This window comes from Hemitrygon akajei, chromosome 13, assembly GCF_048418815.1.
Source record: "Hemitrygon akajei chromosome 13, sHemAka1.3, whole genome shotgun sequence".
In the NCBI taxonomy this organism is placed as follows: domain Eukaryota; kingdom Metazoa; phylum Chordata; class Chondrichthyes; order Myliobatiformes; family Dasyatidae; genus Hemitrygon; species Hemitrygon akajei.
In genome coordinates, this window is record NC_133136.1 from 5823253 (window position 1) to 5851023 (window position 27771).

Sequence of the window (27771 nt, forward strand, 5' to 3'; positions counted from 1 at the left end):
TCACCCCATCCGCCCGCCACCCCACTCGGGATGGGGTTCCCCTTGTCCTCACCTACCACCCTACCAGCCTCCGGGTCCAATGTATAATTCTCCATAACTTCTGCTACCTCCAACGGGATCCCACTACCAAGCACATCTTTCCCTCCCCCCCTTTCTGCTTTCCGCAGGGATCACTCCCTACGCGACTCCCTTGTCCATTTGTCCCCCCCATCCCTTCCCACCGATCTCCCTCCTGGCATTTATCCTTGTAAGCGGAACAAGTGCTACACCTGCCCTTACACTTCCTCCATCAACACCATTCAGGGCCCCACACAGTCCTTCCAGGTGAGGCGACACTTCACCTGTGAGTCGGCTGGTGTGGTATACTGCGTCCGGTGCTCCCGGTGTGGCCTTTTATATATTGGTGAGATCCGATGCAGACTGGGTTACCGTTTCGCTGAACACCTACGCTGCCAGAGAAAGCAGGATCTCCCAGTGGCCACACATTTTAATTCCACGTCCCATTCCCATTCTGATATGTCTATCCATGGCCTCCTCTACTGTCAAGATGAAGCCACACTCAAATTGGAGGAACAACATATTCTGTCTGGGTAGCCTCCAACCTGATGGCATGAACATTGACTTCTCTAACTTCCGTTAATGCCCCTCCTTCCCTTCTTACCCCATCCCTGATATATTTAGTTTTTTTCCCCCGCCTCTTTTTTTCTCTCTCTCTGCCCATCACTCTCCCTGTTCTCCATCTCCCTCTGGTGCTCCCCTCCCCCTTTCTTTCTCCCGAGGCCTCCCGTCCCATGATCTTTTCCCTTCTCCAGTTCTGTATCCCTTTTGCCAATCATCTTTCTGGCTCTCAGCTTCACCCCACCCCCTCTGGTCTTCTCCTATCATTTCGCATTTCCCCCTCCTCCCACTACTTTCAAATCTCTTACTATCTTTCCTTTCAGTTAGTCTTGACAAAGGGTCTCGGCCCGAAACGTCGACAGTGCTTCTCCCTATAGATGCTGCCTGGCCCGCTGTGTTCCGCCAGCATTTTGTGTGTATTGCTTGAATTTCCAGCATCTGCAGATTTCCTCGTGTTTCCATCATTATTTGTTTGTTTAGAGATACAGTGCAGAACAGGCCTGTCCAGCCCAAAGAGCCACACTGCCCAGTGACCCACCAACACTGCCTCAGAATAGAGGGGTGTCCTTTTAGAACCGAGATGAGGATGAATTTCTTTAGCCAGAGAGTGGTGAATCTGTGGAATTCTTTGCCACATGCAGCTGTGGAGGCCATGTCTTTATATATATTTAAGGCAGAGGTTGATAGATTCTTGATTAGTCAGGACATGAAGGGATATGGGGAGAAGGCAGGAAATTGGGGCTGAGAAGGAAACTGGATCAGTCATGGTGAAATGATGGAGCAGATTCGATGGGCTTAAGATTTAACCCTAGCCTAATCACAGGACAGTTAACTATGACCAATTAACCTACATCTTTGGACTGTGGGAGGAAATCTTAGCACTCGGAGGAAACCCACGCACCCATGGGGAGAACATACAAACTTCTTACAGACAACATCGGAATTGAACTCTGAACTCTGACACCCCAGCGTTGTGCTAACTTGGTTGACATTGACTTGCGTTGTTCAGTTACCTGCTGAAGTTCTGCTTTTTCTCTTGCAGAAGAATCCTCCAAGATTTTACGTTCTTTCTGTGACTTCTCAAGCTCCTTGTGGAGTTCGTCAATCTCCTCCTGTAAACTGGTTGCTCTGTTCTCCTGCCCCTGCTGTTCCCGGCACCGCTCCAACTCCTTCTGGAGTTTATCGATCTCAGTCGCCTGTGCTGCGTTCACTGCCATTATCTGCTCAGATAGTGCTTTGTGCTCCTTATTCTGTGGAATGGATCACAAGCATGGGTTAGGCATTGCCTGGAATAGAGAATACATTGAAAAACTTTAAGATTAACTTTATTTGTCACATGGATATTGACATACGTCATTCTGCATTGTTTCAAGTCAGCGGGAAATCCACTAGGCAGTCCGCAAGAGTCACTATGCTTCTGGCATCAACATAGCATGCCCACATCTTACTAACCCTAATCAAATTAAATCCGGCACCCAGAGGAATCCCACGCGGTCACGGTGAGAATGTACAAAATCCTTATAGACGGCAATCAGGATTGAAGCCCGATCTTATTATGTGATTGTGATCTTGTGTGTGCTTGCTGTGTGTCACTGTTGGTAAATGTGTCCTTGTACCTTGACCCTTAGTGACGCTGTCTCACTTGGCTGTACTCATGAACGGTTAAATGACAATTAAACTTGAATTGAATTACAACTGGCTCTGTAATCTTACACGGCGCCACCCATTTGAGGAATGAGAAATATACTGCATGAGGAAAGGTTGAGTGAGATAGAAGTGATGGAAGATAGGAGGCAACTTGACAGAGGAGGATACGCTTCGCCGAGGCATTGACAGAGTGGCCAACCATTACCTTTCTCTCCCAGAGTGTGGGTGGGATGCCAGAGACAGGGTGTCTGGAATGCACTGCTGTGGTGGTGGTACAGGCAGATACATTAGAGACTTTAAGAGACGTTTAGATAGGTACATGAATAAAATAAAATGGAGATTTACGGGCCGTGTAGGAGGGAAAGTTTAGATTGATGGTGGAGTAGCTTTATTTAAGCCTGCACACCATCGTGGGCCGAAGAGCCCATCCTGTGCTATATTGTTAAGACCGTCAGACATAGGAGCAGAATTAGGCCCATCGAGTTTGCTCTACCATTTCATCATGCCTGATTTATTAACCTTTCAACCCCATTCTCCTGCCTTTGACACCTTTTCTAATCAAGAACCTATCAAACTCCATTTTAAATATACCCAATGACTTGGTCTCCACAGCCCCCTGTGCCACTGAATTCCACAGATTCACCACCCTCTGGCTAAAGAAATTACTCTTCATCTCTGTTCTAAAGCAATGTCCCTCTATTCTGAGGCTGTGCCCTCTAGTCCTAGATTCCCCTTCTGTAGGAAACATCCTCTCCATGTCCACTCTATCGAGGCCTGGGGTTCCTAATCAGGGATCCACAAAGCCCTTGCTCAATGGTGTAGGTCAATGGCATAAAAAGTTGAGAACTTAGCCAGTGTGAGGGGTTACAGGGCAATAGAGGCATGGTGCGGTTAAAACAGAAAGCAACAAATACTGGGCTGAAAGTGTTATATTTGAATGCACGCAACTTAAGAAATAAAATGGACGATCTTGGAATTCAGCTACAGATTGGCAAGTATGACGTTGTGGCCATCTCTGAAACTTGGCTAAAGGATGGCTGCCATTGGGAGTGGAACATCCAAGGATATATGGTGTATCAGAAAGATAGGTTAGTAGCCGAGGGGGTGATGTGGCCCTCTGTATAAGAAATAATATTAAATCATTAGAAAGGGATGACATAGGATCAGAAGGTGTAGAGTCTGTATGGGTTGAGTTAAGAAATGGCAAGGGTAAAAGGACCCTAATGGCAGTTGTATACAGGCCTCCAAACAGCAGCCGGGATGTGGATTACAAATTACAGCAGGAGATAGAAAAGGTGTGTCAGAAGGGCAATGTTATGATAATCGTTGGGGATTTTAACGTGAAAGTGGATTGGGAAAACCAGACCAGTACTGGACCTCAAGGGAGAGAATTTGTAGAATGTCTAAGGGATGGCTTTTTAGAACAGCTTGTTGTTGAGCCCACTAGGGGATCATCTGTGCTGGATTGGGTGTTGTCAATGATTCAGAGGTGATAAAAGAGCTTAAGGTTAAGGAACCCGTAGGTAACAGTGATCACAATATGATCAAATTCACTTTGAAATATGAGAAGGAGAAACTAAATTCCAATGTGTCAGTATTTCAGTGCAATAAAGGAAATTACAGTGGCATGAGAGGGGGACTGGCCAAGGTTGACTGGAAAGGGACACTAGCAGGAAGGACAGCAGAGCAGCAATGGCTGGAGTTTCTGTGAAAAATGAGGGAAGTGAAAGATAGATATATTCCAAAAAAGAAGAAATTTTCGAATGGAAGAAGGACACTACTGTGACTGAGAAGTAAAGTCAGAGCCCAAGTAAAAACAAAAGAAAGAGCATACAAGGAAGCCAAAGCTAGTGTGAAGATAGAAGATTGGGAAGCTTTTAAAAACTTGCAGAAGGAAACTAAGAAGGTCATTAGTAAGGAAAAGATGGATTATGAAAGGAAGCTGGTGACCAATATCAAAGAAGATACTAAAAGCTTTTTTAAGTATATAAAGGGTAAAAGAGAGTTGAAGGTAGGTATAGGACCAATAGAAAATGACACTGGAGATATTGTATGAGAGATGCAGAGATGGCAGAGGAACTGAATGAGTATTTTGTATCAGTCTTCACAGTGGAAGACGTCTGCAGTATACCAGACATTCAAGAGTGTCAGGGAAGTGCAGTTTGTGCAGAGTGAAAATTACAACTCAGAAGGTGCTCAGGAAGCTTAATGGTCTGAGGGTGGATAAATCTCCTGGACCTGATGGAATGCATCCGCGGGGAAGGAAGTATCTGGAGAGATTGCAACGGTATTATCAATGATCTTTCAAGAATCGATAGATTCTGGCATTCTACCAGATGACTGTTGCATATGTTATCCAACTATTTAAAAAGGGTGGGAGGCAGCAGAAAGGAAACTATAGACCTGTTAGCCTGACATCAGTGGTTGGGAAGTTGTTGGAATCGATGGTTAGGGATGAGATTACAGAGTACCTGCAGGCACATGACAAGATAGGCCAAAGCCACCATGGTTTCCTAAAAGGAAAATCTTGCCTTACAAACCTACTGCAACTTCTTGAGGAAATTCCAAGCAGGGTAGACAAAGATGTAGCAGATGTGGTGTACTTGGATTTTCAGAAGGCCTTTGTCAAGGTGCCGCACATGAGGCTGCTTAGCAAGATAAGAGCCCATGGAATTACGGGGGAGTTACTAGCATGGATGGAGCACTGGCTGGTCGGCAGAAAACAGAGAGTGGGAATAAAGGGATCCTATTCTGGCTGGCTGCCAGTTACCAGTGGAGTTCCACAGGGGTCGGTGTTGGGACTGCTGCTTTTTACGATGTATGTCAATGATTTGGACTACGGTATTAATGGATTTGTGGCTAAATTTACCGATGATACAAAGATAGGTGGAGGATTAGGTAGTGTTGAGGAAACAGAGAGCCTGCAGATAGGCTTAGATAGTTTAAGGGAATGGGCAAAGAAGTGGTAAATGAAATACAATGTTGGAAAGTGTATGGTCATGCACTTTGGTGGAAGAAATAAACGGGCAGACTATTATTTAGATGGGGAGAGAATTCAAAATGCAGAGACACAAAGGGACTTGCCAGTCCTTGTGCAGGATACCCTAAAGGTTAACCTCCAGGTTCTGTCGGTGGTGAAGAAGGCGAATGCAATGTTGGCATTCATTTCTAGAATATAAGAGCAGGGGTGTGATGTTGAGGCTCTATAAGGCACTCGTGAGACCGCATGGACTATTGCGTGCAGTTTTGGGCTCCTTATTTTAGAAAGGATATACTGACGGTGGAAAGGGTTCAGAGAAGATTCACGAGAATAATTCCAGGAATGAGAAGGTTACTGTATGAGGAACGTCTGGCAGCTCTTGAGCTGTATTCCCTGGAGTTTAGAAGAATGAGTGGTGATCTCATCGAAACATTCTGAATGTTAAAAGGCTTGACACGAGGAAATCTGCAGATGCTGGAAATTCAAACAACACACACAAAATGCTGGTAGAACACAGCAGGCCAGGCAGCATCTATAAGGAGAAGCACTGTCGACGTTTCGGGCCGAGACCCTTCGTCAGGACTAACTGAAAGGAAAGATAGTAAGAGATTTGAAAGTAGTGGGGGGAGAGGGAAATGCGAAATGATAGGAGAAGACCGGAGGGGGTGGAGTGAAGCTAAGAGCTGGAAAGGTGATTGGCGAAAGTGATACAGAGCTGGAGAAGGGAAAGGATCATGGGACGGGAGGCCTCGGGAGAAAGAAAGGGGGAGAGGGGAAGCAACAGAGTGAGGTGGAGAACAGGCAGACACCACCAGCCTCCAGGTCCAACGTATAATTCTCCGTAACTTCTGCCACCTCCAATGGGATCCCACTACCAAGCACATCTTTCCCTCCCCCCTCTTTCTGCTTTCCACAGGAATCACTCTCTATGCGACTCCCTTGTCCACTCATCCCCCCCATCCCTTCCCACCGATCTCCCTCCTGGCACTTATCCTTGTAAACGGAACAAGTGCTACACCTGCCCTTACACTTCCCCCCTCACCACCATTCAGGGCCCCAGGCAGTCCTTCCAGGTGAGGCGACACTTCACCTGTGAGTCAGCTGGTGTGGTATACTGTGTCCGGTGCTCCCGGTGTGGCCCTTTATATATTGGTGAGATCCGACGCAGACTGGGAGACCGTTTCGCTGAACACCTACGCTCTGTCCACCAGAGAAAGCAGGATCTCCCAGTGGCCACACATTTTAATTCCACGTCCCATTCCCATTCTGATATGTCTATCCATGGCCTCCTCTACTGTCAAGATGAAGCCACACTCAGGTTGGAGGAACAACATCTTATATTCCGTCTGGGTAGCCTCCAACCTGATGGCATGAACATTGATTTCTCTAACTTCTGTTAATGCCCCTCCTTCCCTTCTTACCCCATCCCTGATATATTTAGTTTTTTTCCCCCACCTCTTTTTTTTCTCTCTCTCTGCTCATCACTCTGCCAGTTCTCCATCTCCCTCTGGTGCTCCCCCTCCCCCTTTCTTTCTCCCGAGGCCTCCCGTCCCATGATCCTTTCCCTTCTCCAGCTCTGTATCACTTTCGCCAATCACCTTTCCAGCTCTTAGCTTCACTCCACCCCCTCCGGTCTTCTCCTATCATCTCGCATTTCCCCCTCCCTCCACTACTTTCAAATCTCTTAGTATTTTTCCTTTCGGTTAGTCCTGACGAAGGGTCTTGGCCCGAAACGTCGACAGTGCTTCTCCTTATAGATGCTGCCTGGCCTGCTGTGTTCCACCAGCATTTTGTGTGTGTTGTTAAAAGGCCTGAACAGATTAGATATGGCAAAGTTATTTCCCATGGTAGGGGATTCTAGGGCAAGAGGACATGGTTTCAGGATTGAAGGACATCCATTTACAGCAGAGATGCAGATAAATTACTTTAGTCAGAGGGTGGTAAATCTGTAGAATTTGTTGCTACGAGCTGTTGTGGAGGTCAAGACATTGGGTGCATTTAAGGCAGAGACAGATAGGTTCTTGATTAGTCAGGGCATCAAGAGAGAAGACAGGGGAGTGGGGATGACCGCAAGAATTGGATCAGCTCATGGTTGAATGGCAGAGCAGACTCAATGGGCTGAATGGCCTACTTCTGCTCCTATATCTTATAGTCTTATGATCTAGGCCTTTCAACATTCAATAGTGTTCGATGAGACTCCCCTCGTTCTTGTAAACGCCAGCGAGTACAGACCCAGAGCTAGCATACGGAAAGCTCTCTCACCTGATCATCCACTTTCCTTTGAAGTTGAACAACTTTGTTCTCCATGCCGCTGGTGAGCTTCTTGTAGTGTTCCACCGATCGCGCTTCAATGCGCAACACCTTCAGCTCACGGCGTGCCTTCATCCGTCTGTAACAACACTGCAGGTAAACGACTGCATTGCGAACCCTGCGGAATCTCTTTCGAGTCATCCAACCCCTCACGTTCTTCTGAATGACGGTAGCTTTATGCTGGAATAGTAACTGTGGAAAGAGCAAAGTACAGGAGAGACATCAGAGAAAACCTGGCCTACCAGTCCACGCAAACAGGCAGGAAAATTACATAGATTCATACACAACCATCCACAGAGACACCACGGAAACAGGCAGGAAAATTACACAGATTCATACACAACCATCCACAGAGACACCACGGAAACAGGCAGGAAAATTACACAGATTCATACACAACCATCCACAGAGACACCACGGAAACAGGCAGGAAAATTACACAGATTCATACACAACCATCCACAGAGACACCACGGAAACAGGCAGGAAAATTACACAGATTCATACACAACCATCCACAGAGACACCACGGAAACAGGCAGGAAAATTACACAGATTCCTACAAACACACACACTCACTCTCACACATTCACACTCACATTAACATAAACACACGCACACATTCACAGACACATAAGCTCTCTCACACATTCACACTCACATACACACACACACACACACACTCACACATACATACATACTCACGTACTCTCATACACACACGCGCGCACACACACCAGCCAATGGATATCCACATTCTCCATTTTGTGGGAAAAATCTCGTTAAACTAATCAAAGAGAGACCACAGCCTGCACCTGTACACTACGGTACATATCCAGATGAGACTGAGAGGGACACAGAACAGAGAACAGGTCCAAAGGAAGTTAACCACAATGATCCCGGAAATGAAAAGGTGATGGGACTAGGCAGAAAAACAGTTCAGCACAGACTAAAGGGCCTGTTTCTGGGCGGTAATACTCTATGATTCTATAAAGACGGTTGTGACATCCATTGCTGATTGTGTCATATACACTCAGTGGCCGCTTTATCAGGTATGCCTCGACACCTGCTTGTTAATGCCAATCTCTAATCAGCCAATCATGTGGCAGCAACTCAACGCATTAAAGCAAGCGGACATGGTCAAAAGGTTCAGTGGTTGCTTAGATCAAACATCAGAATGGGGAAGAAATCCAATCCAAGTAACTTTGACCATGAAATGATTGTTGGTGCCAGACTGGGTGGATTGAGTATTCAGAAACTACTGACCTCCTGGGATTTTCATGCATAACAGTCTCTAGAGTTTACAGAGAATGGCGAGAAAAAACAAAAAAAATCCAGTGAGCGGCAGTTCTGTGGGCAAAAATATCTTGTTAATGAGAGAAGTCAGAGGAGAATGGCCAGACTGGCTTAAGCTGACAGGAAGGTGACAGTAACACAGATAACCACACATTACAACAGTCGTGTGCAGAAGAGCATCTCTGAATGCACAACACGTTGAACCTTGAAGTAGATGGGCTACAGCAGCAGAAGACCACACCAGGTTCCAGTCCTGTACCTAATAATGTGGTGACTGAATTAAATTTTTGTAATTTCTACTTTAATTCTGTAGTTTATGGTAAACAAGTTTTATTGAAAACTATTGTGTTAATTAATTACAGTTAATGCATTCATTAAAATTTAATATAGATTAAAACACTTTTCAAAGATTCTCAAAAGTTTCTTTTCATTAAGTCTGACTTAACTCTCACTGAAATTAGAGAAATAGCATGCATTTAAGCATAACTTTGGTGTTTTGTAGTGTGAGTACAAGAGATAGAAAATTATATTGCTGAGAAAACATACTGTTCTATCACAACGTTCAGGGTTTGCTGAGGTGTTTTAAGTTTGAATTGCTGACAAAGTTAAAGGAATTAATATAAAATGTGTTTCAACAACCTTGTGATATTACTGAGAAGGAACAGTGAAGAATATTATGTCTCATCATCTGGCCCTTGAAGAAGGATATGGAAGCACTTTCATTAATAATTACCTCATTTTTCACACTATTCCTTCCCTTCTGCAAATTAACATCACAGGATAGGAGCAGCCATACCATATCAAAAAGCTCTTTACACTGTATTGTGTCCACAGTCATAGAGTATTACAGCATTGAAACAGCTCCTTCAGCCCATCGATTCCATGCTGAACCATTATTCTGCCTAGTCCCATCGACCTGCACATGGACCATAACCCTCTATTTATTTATTTATTTATCTGTTATTATTCTTTTCTTTTTGTATTTGCACAATTTGTCGTCATTTGCACATTAGCTGTTTCTTTCTGTGTAGTTTTTCATTGATTCTATTGTGTTTCTTTGCATTTACTGCAAACACCCACAAGAAAATGAATCTCAGACTTGTATAAGATGACATAAATGAACTTTGATAATAAATTTACTTTGAACTTTCAACATACACCTCCCATCCATGTACTTATCCTAACAGCTCGTATATGTTGAAATTAAATCCACATCCACCTCTTCTGCTGGCAGCTCGTTCCACACTCTCATCTGAGTGAAGTTCCCCCCGTGTTCCCGATAAACATTTCACCTTTCACCCCTAACCCATGACCTCTAGCTGTAGTCTCACCCAACCTCAGTGGAAAAAGCCTGCTTGCTTGCTTACCCCTCATAATTTTGTATACCTCCAGCAAATCTCCCTCATTCTCTCCTTGTGGACTCCCTACACAATGTGAATTCTCAAAGATGATATGTCAAATTTAATGCCATGTAAATAATTTACAAATTCATGCATCTCATATTGTTGACACCACCAAAACCTGATGTTCTGGCTTGAGATTTCACCAGCTCTGGTTTCCAGGGCTAGGAACAAACCTTTGAAATATTTATGTATTTAGCAATACTTTCAAACCACGCCGCCCAGCAACACCACAACCCCGATTACCTTAACCTCATCACAGGACAATTTTTCAATGACCCATTAATCTATTCTAAACATCTTTGTACCATGGAGGAATCCGGAGCACTTGGGGAGAACCCAGGGGGAAGACGTACAGTAACTCCTTACGGGCTCCGTCGGAATTGAACTCCGAACTCCGGAATGCCCTGAGCTGCTCACTGCTGTGCTACTGTGGCTCCATCAATATTTAAATAGAGCTAACCAATCAGGAGATGAATCACAATAAGGTGCCTATGTCAACTACAGAGCAGTATGAGCTGCCCACTTCATATTTTTATGGAGATACAGCACAATAACAGGCCCTTCTGGCCCAATGAGCCCTCTTTGCCCAACTACCCCCACGACCAATTCTCCGACTAACCCGTATGTGATGGGAACGTGGGAGGAAACCAGAACACCGTCAAGCATTAGGCTACCTTGTCATCTATCATTTCATAGGCATCAAAGTCACTTAGCAAGGAGCTACTACTGAAATACAGATTTAAACTTTTTTAAAATTCAGAACAAGTCAGAATGAGCACAAGTATTGGTCTGACCCCATACCAGAACATTAACCTGTTTCCACTGTGAAGTCTCTTTAAGGGATGCCTTCCCTGAAGAAGTTTAAATCTTCTCTTTGACAGAAGTTCAGTGAGACTCACTCTCACTGATCCCCTTCTCTGATTTCTGCTGCTCTCGGACTCTTCAATCACCTTCTAGCTTGTCCTCCCCACCTCCACTCCCCTTCTTGACTCTGGCATCTTGCCCCCTTCCTTCCCAGTCCATAAACGTCAGCTGTTTATTCCTCTTCACAAATGCTGCCTGACCTGCTGAGTTCCTCCAGCATTTTGTGTGTGTTACTCTGTCCATAGACACTGTCTGACCTGCTGAGTTCCTCCAGCATTGTGTGTGTTACTCTGTCCATAGACGCTGTCTGACCTGCTGAGTTCCTCCAGCATTTTGTGTGTGTTACTCTGTCCATAGACACTGTCTGACCTGCTGAGTTCCTCCAGCATTTTGTGTGTGTTACTCTGTCCATAGACACTGTCTGACCTGCTGAGTTCCTCCAGCATTTTGTGTGTGTTACTCTGTCCATAGACACTGTCTGACCTGCTGAGTTCCTCCAGCATTTTGTGTGTGTTACTCTGTCCATAGACACTGCCTGACCTGCTGAGTTCCTCCAGCATTTTGTGTGTGTTACTCTGACCATAGACACTGTCTGACCTGCTGAGTTCCTCCAGCATTTTGTGTGTGTTACTCTGACCATAGACACTGTCTGACCTGCTGAGTTCCTCCGGCATTTTGTGTGTGTTACTCTGACCATAGACACTGTCTGACCTGCTGAGTTCCTCCGGCATTTTGTGTGTGTTACTCTGACCATAGACACTGTCTGACCTGCTGAGTTCCTCCGGCATTTTGTGTGTGTTACTCTGTCCATAGACACTGTCTGACCTGCTGAGTTCCTCCAGCATTTTGTGTGTGTTACTCTGTCCATAGACACTGTCTGACCTGCTGAGTTCCTCCAGCATTTTGTGTGTGTTACTCTGTCCATAGACACTGTCTGACCTGCTGAGTTCCTCCAGCATTTTGTGTGTGTTACTCTGTCCATAGACACTGTCTGACCTGCTGAGTTCCTCCAGCATTTTGTGTGTGTTACTCTGTCCATAGACACTGTCTGACCTGCTGAGTTCCTCCAGCATTTTGTGTGTGTTACTCTGTCCATAGACACTGTCTGACCTGCTGAGTTCCTCCAGCATTTTGTGTGTGTTACTCTGTCCATAGACACTGTCTGACCTGCTGAGTTCCTCCAGCATTTTGTGTGTGTTACTCTGACCATAGACACTGTCTGACCTGCTGAGTTCCTCCAGCATTTTGTGTGTGTTACTCTGTCCATAGACACTGTCTGACCTGCTGAGTTCCTCCAGCATTTTGTGTGTGTTACTCTGACCATAGACACTGTCTGACCTGCTGTGTTCCTCCAGCATTTTGTGTGTGTTACTCTGTCCATAGACACTGTCTGACCTGCTGAGTTCCTCTAGCATTTTGTGTGTGTTACTCTGTCCATAGACACTGTCTGACCTGCTGAGTTCCTCCAGCATTTTGTGTGTGTTACTCTGTCCATAGACACTGTCTGACCTGCTGAGTTCCTCCAGCATTTTGTGTGTGTTACTCTGTCCATAGACACTGTCTGACCTGCTGAGTTCCTCCAGCATTTTGTGTGTGTTACTCTGTCCATAGACACTGTCTGACCTGCTGAGTTCCTCCAGCATTTTGTGTGTGTTACTCTGTCCATAGACACTGTCTGACCTGCTGAGTTCCTCCAGCATTTTGTGTGTGTTACTCTGTCCATAGACACTGCCTGGCCTGCTGAGTTCCTCCAGCATTTTGTGTGTGTTACTCTGTCCATAGACACCGCCTGACCTGCTGAGTTCCTCCAGCATTTTGTGTGTGTTACTCTGTCCATAGACACTGTCTGACCTGCTGAGTTCCTCCAGCATTTTGTGTGTGTTACTCTGTTCCATAGATGCTGCCTGACCTGCTGAGTTCCTCCAGCATTTTGTGTGTGTTACTCTGTCCATAGACACTGTCTGACCTGCTGAGTTCCTCCAGCATTTTGTGTGTGTTACTCTGTCCATAGACACTGTCTGACCTGCTGAGTTCCTCCAGCATTTTGTGTGTGTTACTCTGACCATAGACACTGTCTGACCTGCTGAGTTCCTCCAGCATTTTGTGTGTGTTACTCTGACCATAGACACTGTCTGACCTGCTGAGTTCCTCCAGCATTTTGTGTGTGTTACTCTGACCATAGACACTGTCTGACCTGCTGAGTTCCTCCTGCATTTTGTGTGTGTTACTCTGACCATAGACACTGTCTGACCTGCTGAGTTCCTCCAGCACTTTGTGTGTGTTACTCTGTCCATAGACACTGTCTGACCTGCTGAGTTCCTCCAGCATTTTGTGTGTGTTACTCTGTAACATAGACACTGTCTGACCTGCTGAGTTCCTCCAGCACTTTGTGTGTGTTACTCTGACCATAGACACTGTCTGACCTGCTGAGTTCCTCCAGCATTTTGTGTGTGTTACTCTGTCCATACACACTGTCTGACCTGCTGAGTTCCTCCAGCATTTTGTGTGTGTTACTCTGTCCATACACACTGTCTGACCTGCTGAGTTCCTCCAGCATTTTGTGTGTGTTACTCTGTCCATAGACACTGTCTGACCTGCTGAGTTCCTCCAGCATTTTGTGTGTGTTACTCTGTCCATAGACACTGTCTGACCTGCTGAGTTCCTCCAGCATTTTGTGTGTGTTACTCTGTCCATACACACTGTCTGACCTGCTGAGTTCCTCCAGCATTTTGTGTGTGTGTTACTCTGACCATAGACACTGTCTGACCTGCTGAGTTCCTCCAGCATTTTGTGTGTGTTACTCTGTAACATAGAGTACACCTGGGGACAATTTGAAAGACAGGCCCAGGACAGAGGACTTTGGCGAGCTGCTGTCGGCAGACTACACCTCCGAAGAGGTGATAGAGTTAACTAGCTAACTTACCTCGCGGTACACCTGACGCACAGACCTCCCCCGAGCGTACGCCTGAATTGTGATAACTGCGTTGCGGAATTTCAGGAACTTGCGACGGGCTGCCAGCATCCTGCACTGTTTCTGCAAGATTATCGCCGCTCGCGATCTCCGCAGGAAATCCACCAATCTTAGAATGAACAGAAGAAAGTCAAAGAAAGAGCAGCTTTACATGCACCACAACTCACCCGCTGCTCGATTCACATGCCTGCACCTTAGCAATTTCAACTTATTTATGGAATACATGAGCGAGGATGCCAACTTGAGGCTTCGGTCAGACTTCACTTGGAATATTGTGATCAGTTTTGGGCCTCTAATCTAAGAAAAGGTGTGCTGACATTGGAGCCAGCAGGAGGTTCACAAAAATGATCCCAGGAATGAAAGGGTTAAAGTATGAGGAATGTTTGATGGCTCTGGGCCTGTACTCACTGGAGTTTAGAAGCATGAGGGGAGATCTCATTGAAACCTATCAAATATTGAAAAGCCCAGACAAAATGGATGTGGAGAGGATGTTTCCTCTAGTGGGGGAGTCCAGGACCAGAGGACACAGCCTCAGAATAGCCTCAGTTCCTTGTAAACAGAGATGAGGAGGAATTTTTTTTAGCCAGAGGGTGATGAATCTGTGGAATTCATTGCCACAGGCCAAGTTATTGAATAGATTTAAAGCAGAGATTGACAGGTGCGTGATGAGTCAGGGTGTTAAAGGTCACAGGAGAATGGGGTTGAGGGGGGGATAATAATGGAATGCCGAACAGACTCAATGGGCTGAATTGCTTCATCCTGCTCCTCTGTCTCATAGTCTTAGACCCTTATGGGACTCAGCAGGCCAGGCAGCATCCATGGAGGGGAATAAACATTTCAGGCCAAGACCTGACATCAGGACTGGGAAGGAAGGGGGCAGAAGCTAGAGTAAGAAGTGGGGGCGGGGGGAGGAAAAAGCACAAGCTGGCAGGTGATGTGAGACCAGGTGAGGGGGAAGCTGAGGGATGAAGTGAGAAGCTGTGAGGTGGCAGATGAAAGATTGAAGAAGGAGGAATCTGATAGGAGAGGAGAGTGGAATATGGAAGAAAGGGGAGGAGGAGGGAGCCAGAGAGAGATGATAAGCAGGTGAGGAGAAGGTAAGGAGTGAGGGGGACCAAAATGGGGAATGGAAATATATTATCAAAATACTTTGAAGTGCTGAAAATTAAGTAAAATCATTACAATGAAAAACATAATTAAGAAATGTTTCTGTATTTGTTATCTTCCTCAGGGGTGTAAATCCTATTTAACTGTCTCCCAATCCCCAGCTAATCTCTGACTGCAAAGTAACTTTATTATCAAAGTGCATGTATATCATCATATACAATTACAAGATTCATTTTCTTGTGGCCATTCACACTAAATGCAAAGAAACACAATAGAATCAATGAGAGACCGTACACACCAGGATGGACAAACAACCAACGTGCAAAAGACACCGAACTGGGCAAATACAAAAAGAAATCAATTAACTAAGCAATAAATATTGAGAACATGAAATGAAGAGTCCTTGAGAGTGAGTCCATAGGTTATGGAAACAGTTCAGTGATGGGGTGAGTGAAGATGAGTTAAGTTATCCCCTCTGGTTCAAGAGCCTGATGGTTGAGGGATAATAACCTTTCCTGAACCTGGTGGTGTGAGTCCTGAGGCTCCTGTACCTTCTTCCTTATGGATACCATGAGAAGAGAGAATGGCCAGGGTGGCGGGGCTCCCTGAATGATAGATGCTGCTTTCCTGAGACAGCACTCACTGTAGATGTGCTCAGTGGTGGGGAGGGCTTTACCTGTGATGGATTTCTGCGCTTCCCACTGTGCAGGTGGTGGAAACAGGAGATGAACTGAACAGATAACCGGGGGTAATTGATGGTTCTGACAAGAAAATAGGACTGTTTCTCTGAGGGCCAGAATGGAACTGAAGGATCAAATAGCCTTCTTCTGTGTCATTATACAATGTAATTACTTTCTAATTCAATGCCCTGCAATTAGGCTCTCCTGTTGAAGCTGCTGGACTGGTTTTGAGCATTTGTCATGGTTAATGGGGTTATTCACAGCAAATAGCTCATCGAAGGGTCAGCAGAGGAAAGGGCAAGCAGCTTCAAGCTCTTGAGCATCAACGTCTCAGAGGGTCTATTCTGGGCCCAACACGTTGATGCAATCTAGAAGGCACGCCAGTGGCTCTACTTCGTTAGGAGTTCGAGGAGATTTGCGTTAATGAGCAGGTGTACTGGTATACTGAAAAAGTGTCATCATTGACTTTTGCAAATTTCTACAGATGTACTGTGGAGAGCTTTCTGACAGGTTGCATCACTGTCTGGGATACAACCTCAACACACAGGATCACAAGAGGCTGTAGGGCACTGTAAAATCAGCCAGCTCCATCAGAGGCACAACCCTCCCCACCATTGAAGATATCCTTAAGAGGTGATGCCTCAAGAAGGTGGTATCCATTATTAAAGACTTTGACATCACGCATCATTTCCTCTTCGGTGTACTACCATCAGGGAGGAGGTACAGGAGTCTTAGCACCCACAATGAATGATTCAAAAACAGCATTTTCCCCTCTGCCATCTAAATGGTTCATGTACACCATCGTATTATTCCATTTGATTTTACACTATTTAATTTGTAATTTATAGTAATTTTATACCTTTGCATTGTACCTCACTATTTTTTTGCCCTCATCTATACTACACACACACACACACACACACACACACACACAATAATGTACATAATAATATTCAGAACTATTTTTCTCATTGTGATTTCAAGCGTTCTGACTTGGCGATGCCAAAAATGATGGGAGTGAAAATGAAATGATTTCACTACTTCAATAAGTTCAGAACTATGAAGAATTAAAAGGTATCGACAATTATCTTGAATGTTGCAATGAAAATGAAGATTTGGAGGATGCAATTCATTATCTGCACTGATTTTGTTCATTTACAGTCAATTAAAAGAATACAGCAGCATACACTGGATAAATTCCTCTGGTGATAACAACTAGGAACTAAAACACAGAATCTGAAGATCGCGCAAATGGATCCTACCTGCGTGCCTGATAACCTCGAACGTATCTTTGAATTGTGATGGCAGCCTTCCTCATCCTCCTGTACTTGATTCTCTGCAACCAGCCACGAACCGTCTTCTGGATGATCATACAGGCAGCTCGGAACTTGTCCGCTCGGAGCTTTTCCAGGTACGCCACCTGACCAGCACGGAAAAAGATCTTGGTCTTGCCAAACTGGGACTTATCCGGATCCTGACAAGACAGTATAGAAGTTCAAAGGTCAAAATAAATTTATTAGCATAGTACATGTATGTCACCATATACAATCCTGAGATTCACTTTCTGTGGGCAATCACAGTAGAACAAAGGAATATACTAGAATCAATGACAAGCTACACACAAAGACAGACAATGTTCAAAAGACAAACTGAGCAAATACAAAAAACACACAAATAATAATAAATAAATAAGACTGAGAGCATGAGTTGTAGAGATGGTGGAGCGTTCGGGCACATCAGCCTCTGGGGGGGCAATCAAAGGTGTTTTTTCTTTGTTAAATGTGTTTTTTTACGATTGCAAGACAGTGCTGGGCTCCAAGAGCTTCAGGTGCTGCGGGCCCACCCTATCAGTGAGCTGCTTGTTGATCGGAGGAGCCGGCCAGGGCATCGAAGGAGTCCTGTGGCATCGGGGTAGTTGGTCAGTGTGTCGGGGGAGTCGGACTGGGTTTGGAGGAGCAGGCCTGGTTACACACCGGGTTGCAGCTTGCTACTGGAAGGCATCGGAGTTGGTGCACGAAGGTGGCGTGCAGTGTAACCATGGGTGACTATCTTGGACGTTTCTCTTGTGATCACAAGACCCTGTTGGACATTGATAATGTAAGATGCCAGAAGCCCGTGTGCCCTGTTTGGTGGCATGGGAGCTCTGTGGCCTCAGCTGAAGTGAAGATTGGGCCTCAAACTGCGGGTTTGCCTGCTGCCGTAGACCAGGAGAGAGACGCCGGAGGCGGTGTAGCGTGGCATCTGCGCTCAGTCGCGTGCTGTCCTCTCCCACTGGGGCTGCCCTCCAGTGTTGATTGGTGGAATAACAGGCTGATAGCAGTAGCTGTGCTCTGCTGGGAATCTGTACAATTAATTTGTGGGACATGATGCTCTGGATCTTGGACTACATTCGTGTTCTTATCTGTGACTATGTTTTTTTGCTTACTATTTTGAATGTGATGTACATGCTCAAGAGCCTGACAGTTATAGGGTAATAACTCATCTTCAACCTGGTGGTGTGTGTCCTTTGGCTACTGTACTTTCTCCCTGATGGCAGCAGCAAGAAGAGAGTATAGCCTGGATGGTGGGGGGCCCTGATGATGGTTTACAACGCCCACTGATGTAGGAAACAGAGTAACTTATTGAGAGATTTGAATGGTTTGCAATGCCTAAGACAGGATACAAACACAGAGCAAAATAAACAACATGCAGACCTTAGCAAGAGAAGGCACCTCTTGTCACCTGTTGACAAAGACTGGCCTTTTTAACTAACTTGTTTACATATATACAGAAAAGGGCCAATAACATCGCACCGACCCTACTCATGGACGAGGCTTCACCTAACACCTTCCAGCTACTCTCCTTCCCCTTCCTCCACCTTTTAATTCTGGCATATTTCCCCTTCCTTTCCAGTCCTGAAAAACTGTCCCGGCCCAAAATGTCGGCTGTTTATTCATCTCCATAGATGCTGCCTGACCTGCTGAGTTCCTCCAGCATTTTATTGCTTTGTGTTTCTAGCATCTGCAGTATTTCTTGTGTTTAAGACTCAAAAACGGTTACTTTCCCCAAGCAGTGAGGCTGATTAACACCTCCACCCACTAACCCACCCCTCCACACCCCCAACAATCACTCTACTTTATCATTTCCCGTTAGTCACCTTACATGCAATCAATCTACGTATATAAGCTACCTTATGTATTTATGTATATTGTGGTTTTCTTCTGCATCAAATCCAGAGTAACGATTATTTTGTTCTCCTTTACACTTGTGAACTGGAAATGACATTGAACCATCTTGACTTTTGAGGATCAAACACGAGGAAATCTGCAGATGCTGGAAATTTGAACAACACACACAAAATGCTGGTGGAACACAGCAGGCCAGGCAGCATCTATAGGGAGAAGCACTGTTGACGTTTCGGGCCGAGACCCTTTGTCAGGACTAACTGAAAGGAAAGATACTAAGAGATTTGAAAGTATTGGGGGGAGGGAGAAATGCGAAATGATAGAAGACCGGAGGGGGTGGAGTGAAGCTAAGAGCTGGAAAGGTGATTGGCAAAAGTGATACAGAGCTGGAGAAGGGAAAGGATCATGGGACGGGAGGCCTAGGGAGAAAGAAAGGGGGAGGGGGCGGAGCACCAGAGGGAGATGGAGAACAGCGAGAGTGATGGGCAGAGAGAGAGAGAAAAAAACAAACAACTAAACATGTCAGGGATGGGGTAAGAAGGGGAGGAGGGGCAGACTGGGAGACGGTTTCACTGAACACCTACGCTCGGTCCGCCAGAGAAAGCAGGATCTCCCAGTGGCCACACATTTTAATTCCACGTCCCATTCCCATTCTGATATGTCTATCCATGGCCTCCTCTACTGTCAAGATGAAGCCACACTCAGGTTGGAGGAACAACACCTTATATTCTGTCTGGGTAGCCTCCAACCTGATGGCATGAACATTGACTTCTCTAACTTCCGTTAATGCCCCTCCTCCCTTTCTTACCCCATCCCTGATTTCTTTTAATTTTTTCCCCCCTCCTCTTTTTTTTCTCTCTCTCTGCCCATCACTCTGCCTGTTCTCCATCTCCCTCTGGTGCTCCCCTCCCCCTTTCTTTCTCCCTAGGCCTCCCGTCCCATGATCCTTTCCCTTCTCCAGCTCTGTATCACTTTTGCCAATCACTTTTCCAGCTCTTAGCTTCATCTCACCCCCTCCGGTCTTCTTCTATCAATTCACATTTCCCCCTCCTCCTACTACTTTCAAATCTCTTAGCATCTTTCCTTTCAGTTAGTCCTGACGAAGGGTCTCAGCCCGAAACGTCGACAGTGCTTCTCCTTATAGATGCTGCCTGGCCTGCTGCGTTCCACCAGCATTTTGTGTGTGTTGACTTTTGAAGTCTGGATTACCTTGATAACATTATCCAGAAGCCTCCTGCAGGTTTCTTTCTTATCATTCAAAATTATGTTCTTCTTCCTCATTAGGACCCGATATCTGTCAAAGAATTCGTGGTACGTCCACCTATTGAAAAATAGCAGATGGTGTTTAATCTGGGCAAACAAGGCATTGCAGGGTTCTGAGGAGCAATGATGTACAGAAAGATGCCCTGGTCCATAGCTCCCTGAAGGTGGATCACAAGTAGATAGTGGAAACCGGACAGTATGCTTCAAGTCAAGTCACTTTCATTGTCATTTCGACCACAGCTGCTGGCACAGTACACAGTAAAAATGAGACAACGTTTTTTCAGGACCATGGTGTTACATGATACAGTACAAAAACTACACTGAACTATGTAAGAACAACACAGAAAAAGAAACTGCACTAGACTACAGACCTACCCAGGACTGCATAAAGTGCACAAAACAGTGTAGGCATTACAATAAATAATAAACAAGACAATAGGCACAGTAGAGGGCATTAAGTTGGTGTCAGTCCAGGCCCTGGGTATTGTGGAGTCTGATGGCTTGGGGGAAGAAACTGTTGCACGGTCCGGTCGTGAGAGCCCGAATGCTTCGGTACCTTTTGCCAGACGGCAGGAGGGAGAAGAGTTTGTATGAGGGGTGCGTGGGGTCCTCCATAATGCTGTTTGCTTTGCGGATGAAGCATGTAGTATAAATGTTCATAATGGCGGAAAGAGAGACCCCACTCGCTCCATACCCTCCTGAGATCAACAACCATCTCTTTTGTTTTGTTCACATTCAGAGACAGGTTGTTGGCTTTGCACCAGTCCGTTAGCCACTGCACCTCCTCTCTGTAAGCTGACTCGTCGTTCTTGCTGATGAGACCCACCACGGTCGTGTCATTGGCGAACTTGATGATGTGGTTCGAGCTGTTTGTTGCAGCACAGTCATGGGTGATGCACCATCAATAACTCACTCTGAGACATAAGAAGCGAGATATCGGCTTTTATTGACTGGAAGAATGAACAACACTACATCCTGGAGAATGAGGCCGGGCTCAGGCCTCAATCGCCTTTATACAGGGGTCTGTGGGAGGAGCCACAGGAGCAGTCAGCAGGGGTCTGTGGGAGGAGCCACAGGAGCTGTCCAGACAGGTATATGTAGTTCACCACAATGGGTCAGCAGAGTGAACAGCAGTGGACTGAGCACACAGTCCTGGGGGCCCCCATGCTCAGTGTGATGGTGTTGGAGATGCTGCCTCCAATCCGGACTGACTGAGGTCTCCCAGTCAGGAAGTCTAGGATCCAGTTGCAGAGGGAGGTGTTCAGGCCCAGTAGGCTCAGCTTTCCAGTCAGTTTCTGAGGGATAATTGTGTTGAATGCTGAACTGAAGTCTATGAACAGCATTCAAACGTACGTGTCTTTTTTGTCCAGGTGGGTTAGGGCCAGGTGGAGGGTGGTGGCAACGGTGTCGTCTGTTGAGTGGTTGGGACAGTACGCGAGGGTCCAGGGGGTCCAGTGAGGGGGGCAGCAGGGTCTTGATATGTTTCATGACGAGCCTCTCGAAACACTTCACGATGATGGATGTGAGTTCAACGGGACAGTAGTCATTTAGGCAGGACACTGAAGACTTCTTCGGCACGGGGATGATGTTGGCGGCCTTGAAGCACGTTGGAACGGTGGCGCTGCTCAGGGAGATGTTGAAAATGTCAGTGAGAACATCTGCTAGCTGGTCTGCACATCCTCTAAGCACTCTACCGGGAATATTGTCTGGTCCAGCAGACTTCCATGGGTTGACCCTGCACAGGGTTCATCTCACATCAGCCACGGTGAGACACAGCACCTGGACATTTGGAGGAGGCGTGGACTTCCTTGCCGCCACGTCATTTTCCGCCTCAACACGAGCATAGAAGTTGCTCAGCGCATCTGGGAGGGAGGCAACACCTGCACATTCAGGTGACATTGTCTTGTAGTTGGTGAACTGATTGTAGTCTTTAGGAGAGAGAAACCAGAGGTCCAGAGTCAGTCCTCATCGGAGGATCAGAGGCAGAAAGGGTCAGCGACTTTAAATTCCTGGGTGTTATCATTTCAGGGGACCTGTCCTGGGTCCAGCAGGTAAGTGCAATTGTGAAGAAAGCATGGCAGTGACTCGACCCCCTTAAGAGTCTGCGGAGACTTGGCATGACATCTAAAACTTTAACGAACTACTACAGATGTGTAGTGGAGAGTGTATTGACTGGCTTCATCACGGCCTGGTATGGAAACACCAATGCCCTTGAGTGGAAAATCCTGCAAAAACTAGTGGATTTAGCCAGCACATCACAGGTAAAGCCCACTCCAACACCGAGCACATCTACATGAAACACTGTCACAGGAAAGCAGCATCCATCATCTGGGACCCCCACCACTCAGGTCATGCTCTCTTCTTGCTGCTGCCGTCAGGTAGGAGGTACAAGATCCTCAGGACTCGCACCACCAGGTTCGAGAACAGTTACTAGCCCTCAACCATCAGGTAGGAGGTACAAGATCCTCAGGACTCGCACCACCAGGTTCGAGAACAGTTACTAGCCCTCAACCATCAGGTAGGAGGTACAAGATCCTCAGGACTCGCACCACCAGGTTCGAGAACAGTTACTAGCCCTCAACCATCAGGTAGGAGGTACAAGATCCTCAGGACTCGCACCACCAGGTTCGAGAACAGTTACTAGCCCTCAACCATCAGGTAGGAGGTACAAGATCCTCAGGACTCGCACCACCAGGTTCGAGAACAGTTACTAGCCCTCAACCATCAGGTAGGAGGTACAAGATCCTCAGGACTCGCACCACCAGGTTCGAGAACAGTTACTAGCCCTCAACCATCAGGTAGAAGGTACAGGAGCCTCAGGACTCGCACCACCAGGTTCGGGAACAGTTACTAGCCCTCAACCATCAGGTAGGAGGTACAAGATCCTCAGGACTCGCACCACCAGGTTCGGGAACAGTTACTAGCCCTCAACCATCAGGCTCTTCAGCAAAGGGGTAACTGCACTCACCTGCAATGTTCCCATGACCAATGATCTCACTTTAAGGACACTTAGTCTTGTTATCTCATGTTCTCATATGTGTACTTCGATAATAAAATTTGCTTTGAACTTTTGAACTTTAATTGGTCATTGTAAATTGTCCTGTGGTTAGGGTAGTGTTTAATAGGTGGGTTGTTGGGCGGAGCCGCTCATGGGCCAGAAGAGCCTGTTCTGCACGGTATCTCCAAATAAAATAAATAAATCAATTTTACCTTGTTTTGTTTAGAATTGGTTATTAGTGTCACACGCACTGGGATCCAGTGAAAAGCTTGTCTTGCACACTGTTCATACAGATCAGATCATTACACAGTGCATCGAGGTAGAACCAGGTAAAACAATAAGGGAATGCAGAATAAAGTGTAACAGCTACAGTGAGAGTTGCAGAGCAGGTGAACAAAAGGGGCAAGGTAGATTGTGAGGCCAAGAATATATTTTATCCTACTGGGGAACTGTTTAATAGTCTTCCAGTAGTGGGGTGGAATGGAAGCTGACTTCTACCCTAGGCCACAAACTTATCAATCACCCCTGCTGTGGACCACTTCTGGAGGTCCAAGATCCGTATGCTCCACAACCGCTGGACTAAGTGTATAAATGTAGGAGGGGAACATGTTGAAAAATAAATGTTCTAGGTTTTCTAAAATTGACCCCTTCTACCTTAGGCCACAAACTTATCAATCACTCCTCCTATCACTATATGATAACGAGAGGTTGGACATACAGGGACTGTTCTCCCTGAAAGATCGAAGGAAGATCAGCCACCTGGTAGAAGTCTAAAATATTATGAGATGCTTTGGAAGTTCAAAGTAAATATATTTCCAAAGCACATATATGTCACTATATACAACTCTGAGTTCCACTTTCTTGTGGGCATTCACAATAAATATAAAGAAACACAATAGAATCAATGAAAGACCACACCCAACAGGACAGACAAACAACTAATGTGTAAAAGACAACAAAGTATGCAAATACAAAAAGGAAAGAAAAAAATATTAATAATATAATAATAGTAATAAATAAGCAATAAATATTGAGAACGTGAGATGAAGTGTCCTTGAAAATGAGTCCATAACTTGTGGGAACAGTTGAGTGATGGGGTGAGTGAAGATGAGTGAAGTTGTCCCCTCTGGTTCAAAAGTCGGATGGTTGAAGGGTAATAACTGTTCCCGAACCTGAGGCTCCTGTACCTCCTTCCTGAAGGCAGCAGTAAGTAAAGAGCATAACCTGGATGATAGGGGTCCTTGGTAGATGTTTCTTCTTGTGATAGCACTCCTCGTAGATATGGTCAGTGGTGGGAGGGCTTTACTCGTGCTTGACTGGGCCATATCCACTACTTTTTGTGGAATTTTCCATTCAAGGGCTATGGTGAGGAAGATTATGCCTGTGATGGAGCCAGCTGAGTCTATCGTTCTCTGCAGCCTGTTATACTCCCATGCATTGGTTTCCCCCCACCCCCTTACCAGACGGTGATGCAACCAGTCAGAATGCTCTCCACGGTACATCTGGTGAAATTTGCTGGAGTCTTTGGTGACCTACCAAATCTCCACAAACTCCTAATGGAGTAGAGCTGCAGGTGTGCCTTCTTCAAGATCATAATATGCTGATGCAAATGTGTCCAGATGACTTCCAGAAGGGATTTGAAAAGGTTTTGCCAAAGAGTCTGTAGGATAACATTCTATCATCTAGTGGGGAGGCATAGACACACAGTCAGTTTCCCAAAGAGTCTGTGAGATAACATTCTATTATCTAGTAGGGAGGTGTAAATAGGGCAGTCAGTTTCCCAAAGGGTCTGTGAGATAACATTACATCATCTACTGGGAAGGCGTAGACACACAGTCACTTTCCCAGGGTGGAAAGGTCACAGATCAAAGGGTGAGACGGGGAGAGTTTATAGGAGATTTATTAGGCTTTTCTTTTGTTTCATAGGGGAAGTCAGGTGCTGGAACATGACTGACAGCTTTCTAAGAGACATTTAGATAGATACATGAACAAGCAAGGGTCAGAGGGTACAGACCACATGAGGCAGATCAGATTATAGGTCAGTGATAGTATAGACTAGATGGGCTGAAAGGACTGCCCCTGTGCTATAAATACTGCAAAAATCTCAGAAATATTCAGCAATATGCAGCCACATGAGCTAGAGGACAACAGGCTTCAGACATCCACCCAGTGACCACTTTATTAGATACACCTGTACTCCAGCTCGATAATGCAAATATCTAATCAGACAATCATGCGGCAGCAACCCAATGCATAAAAGCATGCAGACGTGGTCAAGAGGGTCAGTTGCTCAAACTAAACATCAGAATGGGGAAGAAACATGATCTAAGTGACTCTGACTTTGAAATGACTGTTGGTGCCAGACAGGGTGGTTTGAGTATCTCAGAAACTGCAGATCTGCTGGGAGCTTCATGCACAACATTCTCTGGAGCACACAGAGAATGGTGTGAATAAAATTCTCACAAGCAACAGTTCTGTGGGCAAAAATACCTTGTTAATGAGGGAGATCAGAGGAGAATGGGCTGACTGGTTCAAGCTCTCAGGAAGGCGACTGTGACATAAATAACCACGTGTTACAACAGAACAGCATCTCTGAACACACAACACCTCCAGCCTTGGAGTGAAGTCAGCTCTGGCAGACTGGAGGAATGGGATCTCCAGCGGTTCTGCAACGCTCCATGGAGAGCGAAGGACATGACGAGACACAGATATTATCCACTGCAACCATGGAAGACCCAAATTGTGATGACCTTTCATCCTACTGGACCTGGATTCCATGGTTGAGAGAGGTCGGAACTGCTTTTCTGGTTTAAAAGCTCTCTCACACAGGCTCCCTGCCATTGCTGGATAGAACAGACCGCCACCATACATGTACAATATGTGGTTGAATGATGACAAACACGAGATTGAGGATGATAAGGACAGAGTGAGTACACTTAGGGAAGGGAACTATACACGTATAAAGGGTGTCTGAATGACAAACAAGTGGCTGATTTATTTACATCTGTCCCCTTGCAGTTTGTGTGCACATAAAGATAAAAAAGATTTGCTTTATTTGTCACATGTATGCCAAAGCATTGACCATCAGACTATAAGACAGAGGAACAGAATTAGGCCATTTGGCCCATCGAGTCTGCTCCACCATTTCATCATGGCTGATTCATTTTTCCTTTCAGCCCCAATCTTCTGCCTTCTCCCTATATCCCTTCATGCCCTGACCAGTCAGGAATCTATCAACCTCAGCCTTAATTATACATAAACACTTGACCTCCACAGCTGCCTGTGGCAAAGAATTCCACAGGTTCACCGACATCTGGCTAAAGAAATTCCTCCTTATCTCTGTTCTAAAATGACACCCCTCTATTCAGAGGGAGTGTCCTCTGGTCTTAGACTCCCCCGCCACAGGAAACATCATTTCCACATGCACTCTATCAAGGCCTTTCACTATTCGATAGTCACCCCTCATTCTTCTGAATTCCAGTGAATACAGGCCCAGAGCCAACAAATGCTCTTCATATGACAAGCTATTGAATCCTGGAATCATTTTCATGAACCTCTTTTGAACCCTTTGCAGTTTCAGAACATCCTTTCTAAGATAAGGGGCCCAAACCTGCTCTCAATATTCCAAGTGAGGGCTCACCAGAGCTTTATAAAGTTTTAACATCACATCCTTGCTTTTAAATTCAAGTCCTCTTGAAATGAATGTTAACATTGCATTTGCCTTCCTCACCACGGACTCAACCTACAAATTAACCTTTCGGAAATCTGCACGAGGACTCCCAAGCCCTTTTGCACACAGTTTTTTGTATTTTCTCTCCACTTAGAAAATAGTCAACTGTGGTGAACTACATATACCTGTCTGGACACGCCCCCCCCGCTGACTGCTCCTGTGGCTCCTCCCACTGACCATGGCTCCTCCCACGGACCCCGGTATAAAGGCGATTGGGGACACCGCCCCAGCCTCAGTCTCCAGGATGCAGTGTGGTGGTCAATTGCTGCTTGTTCTTTCTTCCAGCCAATAAAAGCCTATATCTGGCCTCACGTCTCCAAGAGCTATTGATGGTACATCATCAACCCTTTCATTTCTTCTGCCAAAGTGCATGACCATACACTTCCCAACACTGTATTCCATCTGTCACTTCTTTGCCCATTCTTCTAATCTGACTAAGCCCTTCTGTAGCCTCTCTACTTCCTCAAAACTACTTGCCCCTCCACCTGTCTTTGTATCATCTGCAAACTTTGTAATCAGCCACTACTTTATCCATGCTAGAATCTTTCCTGTAATACCATGGGCTTGTAGCTTGTTAAGCAGCCTCATATTTGGCACCTTGTCAAGGGCCCTCTGAAAATCCAAGAACACAACATCAACCCATTCTCCTATGTCTATCCTGCTTGTTATTTCTTCAAAAAATTCCCACTGAAGGGTCTTGACCCAAAACGTCGACTGCTTTTTTCCACAGATGCTGCCTG

The 27771-nt window shown here is 45.7% G+C and overlaps 1 protein-coding gene across 1 annotated transcript in view; it reads right to left on the reverse strand.

Moving 5' to 3' along the window:
• myo5b (myosin VB) overlaps window positions 1–27771 on the reverse strand; it is a 288715-nt gene that overhangs the window by 59124 nt on the left and 201820 nt on the right. The window contains exons 18-22 of the mRNA XM_073064077.1: window positions 20250–20361; window positions 17139–17350; window positions 14042–14198; window positions 7508–7747; window positions 1632–1868 (exon numbers count right to left, since the gene is read on the reverse strand). Of these exons, the coding sequence (XP_072920178.1) occupies window positions 1632–1868; window positions 7508–7747; window positions 14042–14198; window positions 17139–17350; window positions 20250–20361 (958 nt within the window). The remainder of the gene's footprint in view (window positions 1–1631; window positions 1869–7507; window positions 7748–14041; window positions 14199–17138; window positions 17351–20249; window positions 20362–27771) is intronic.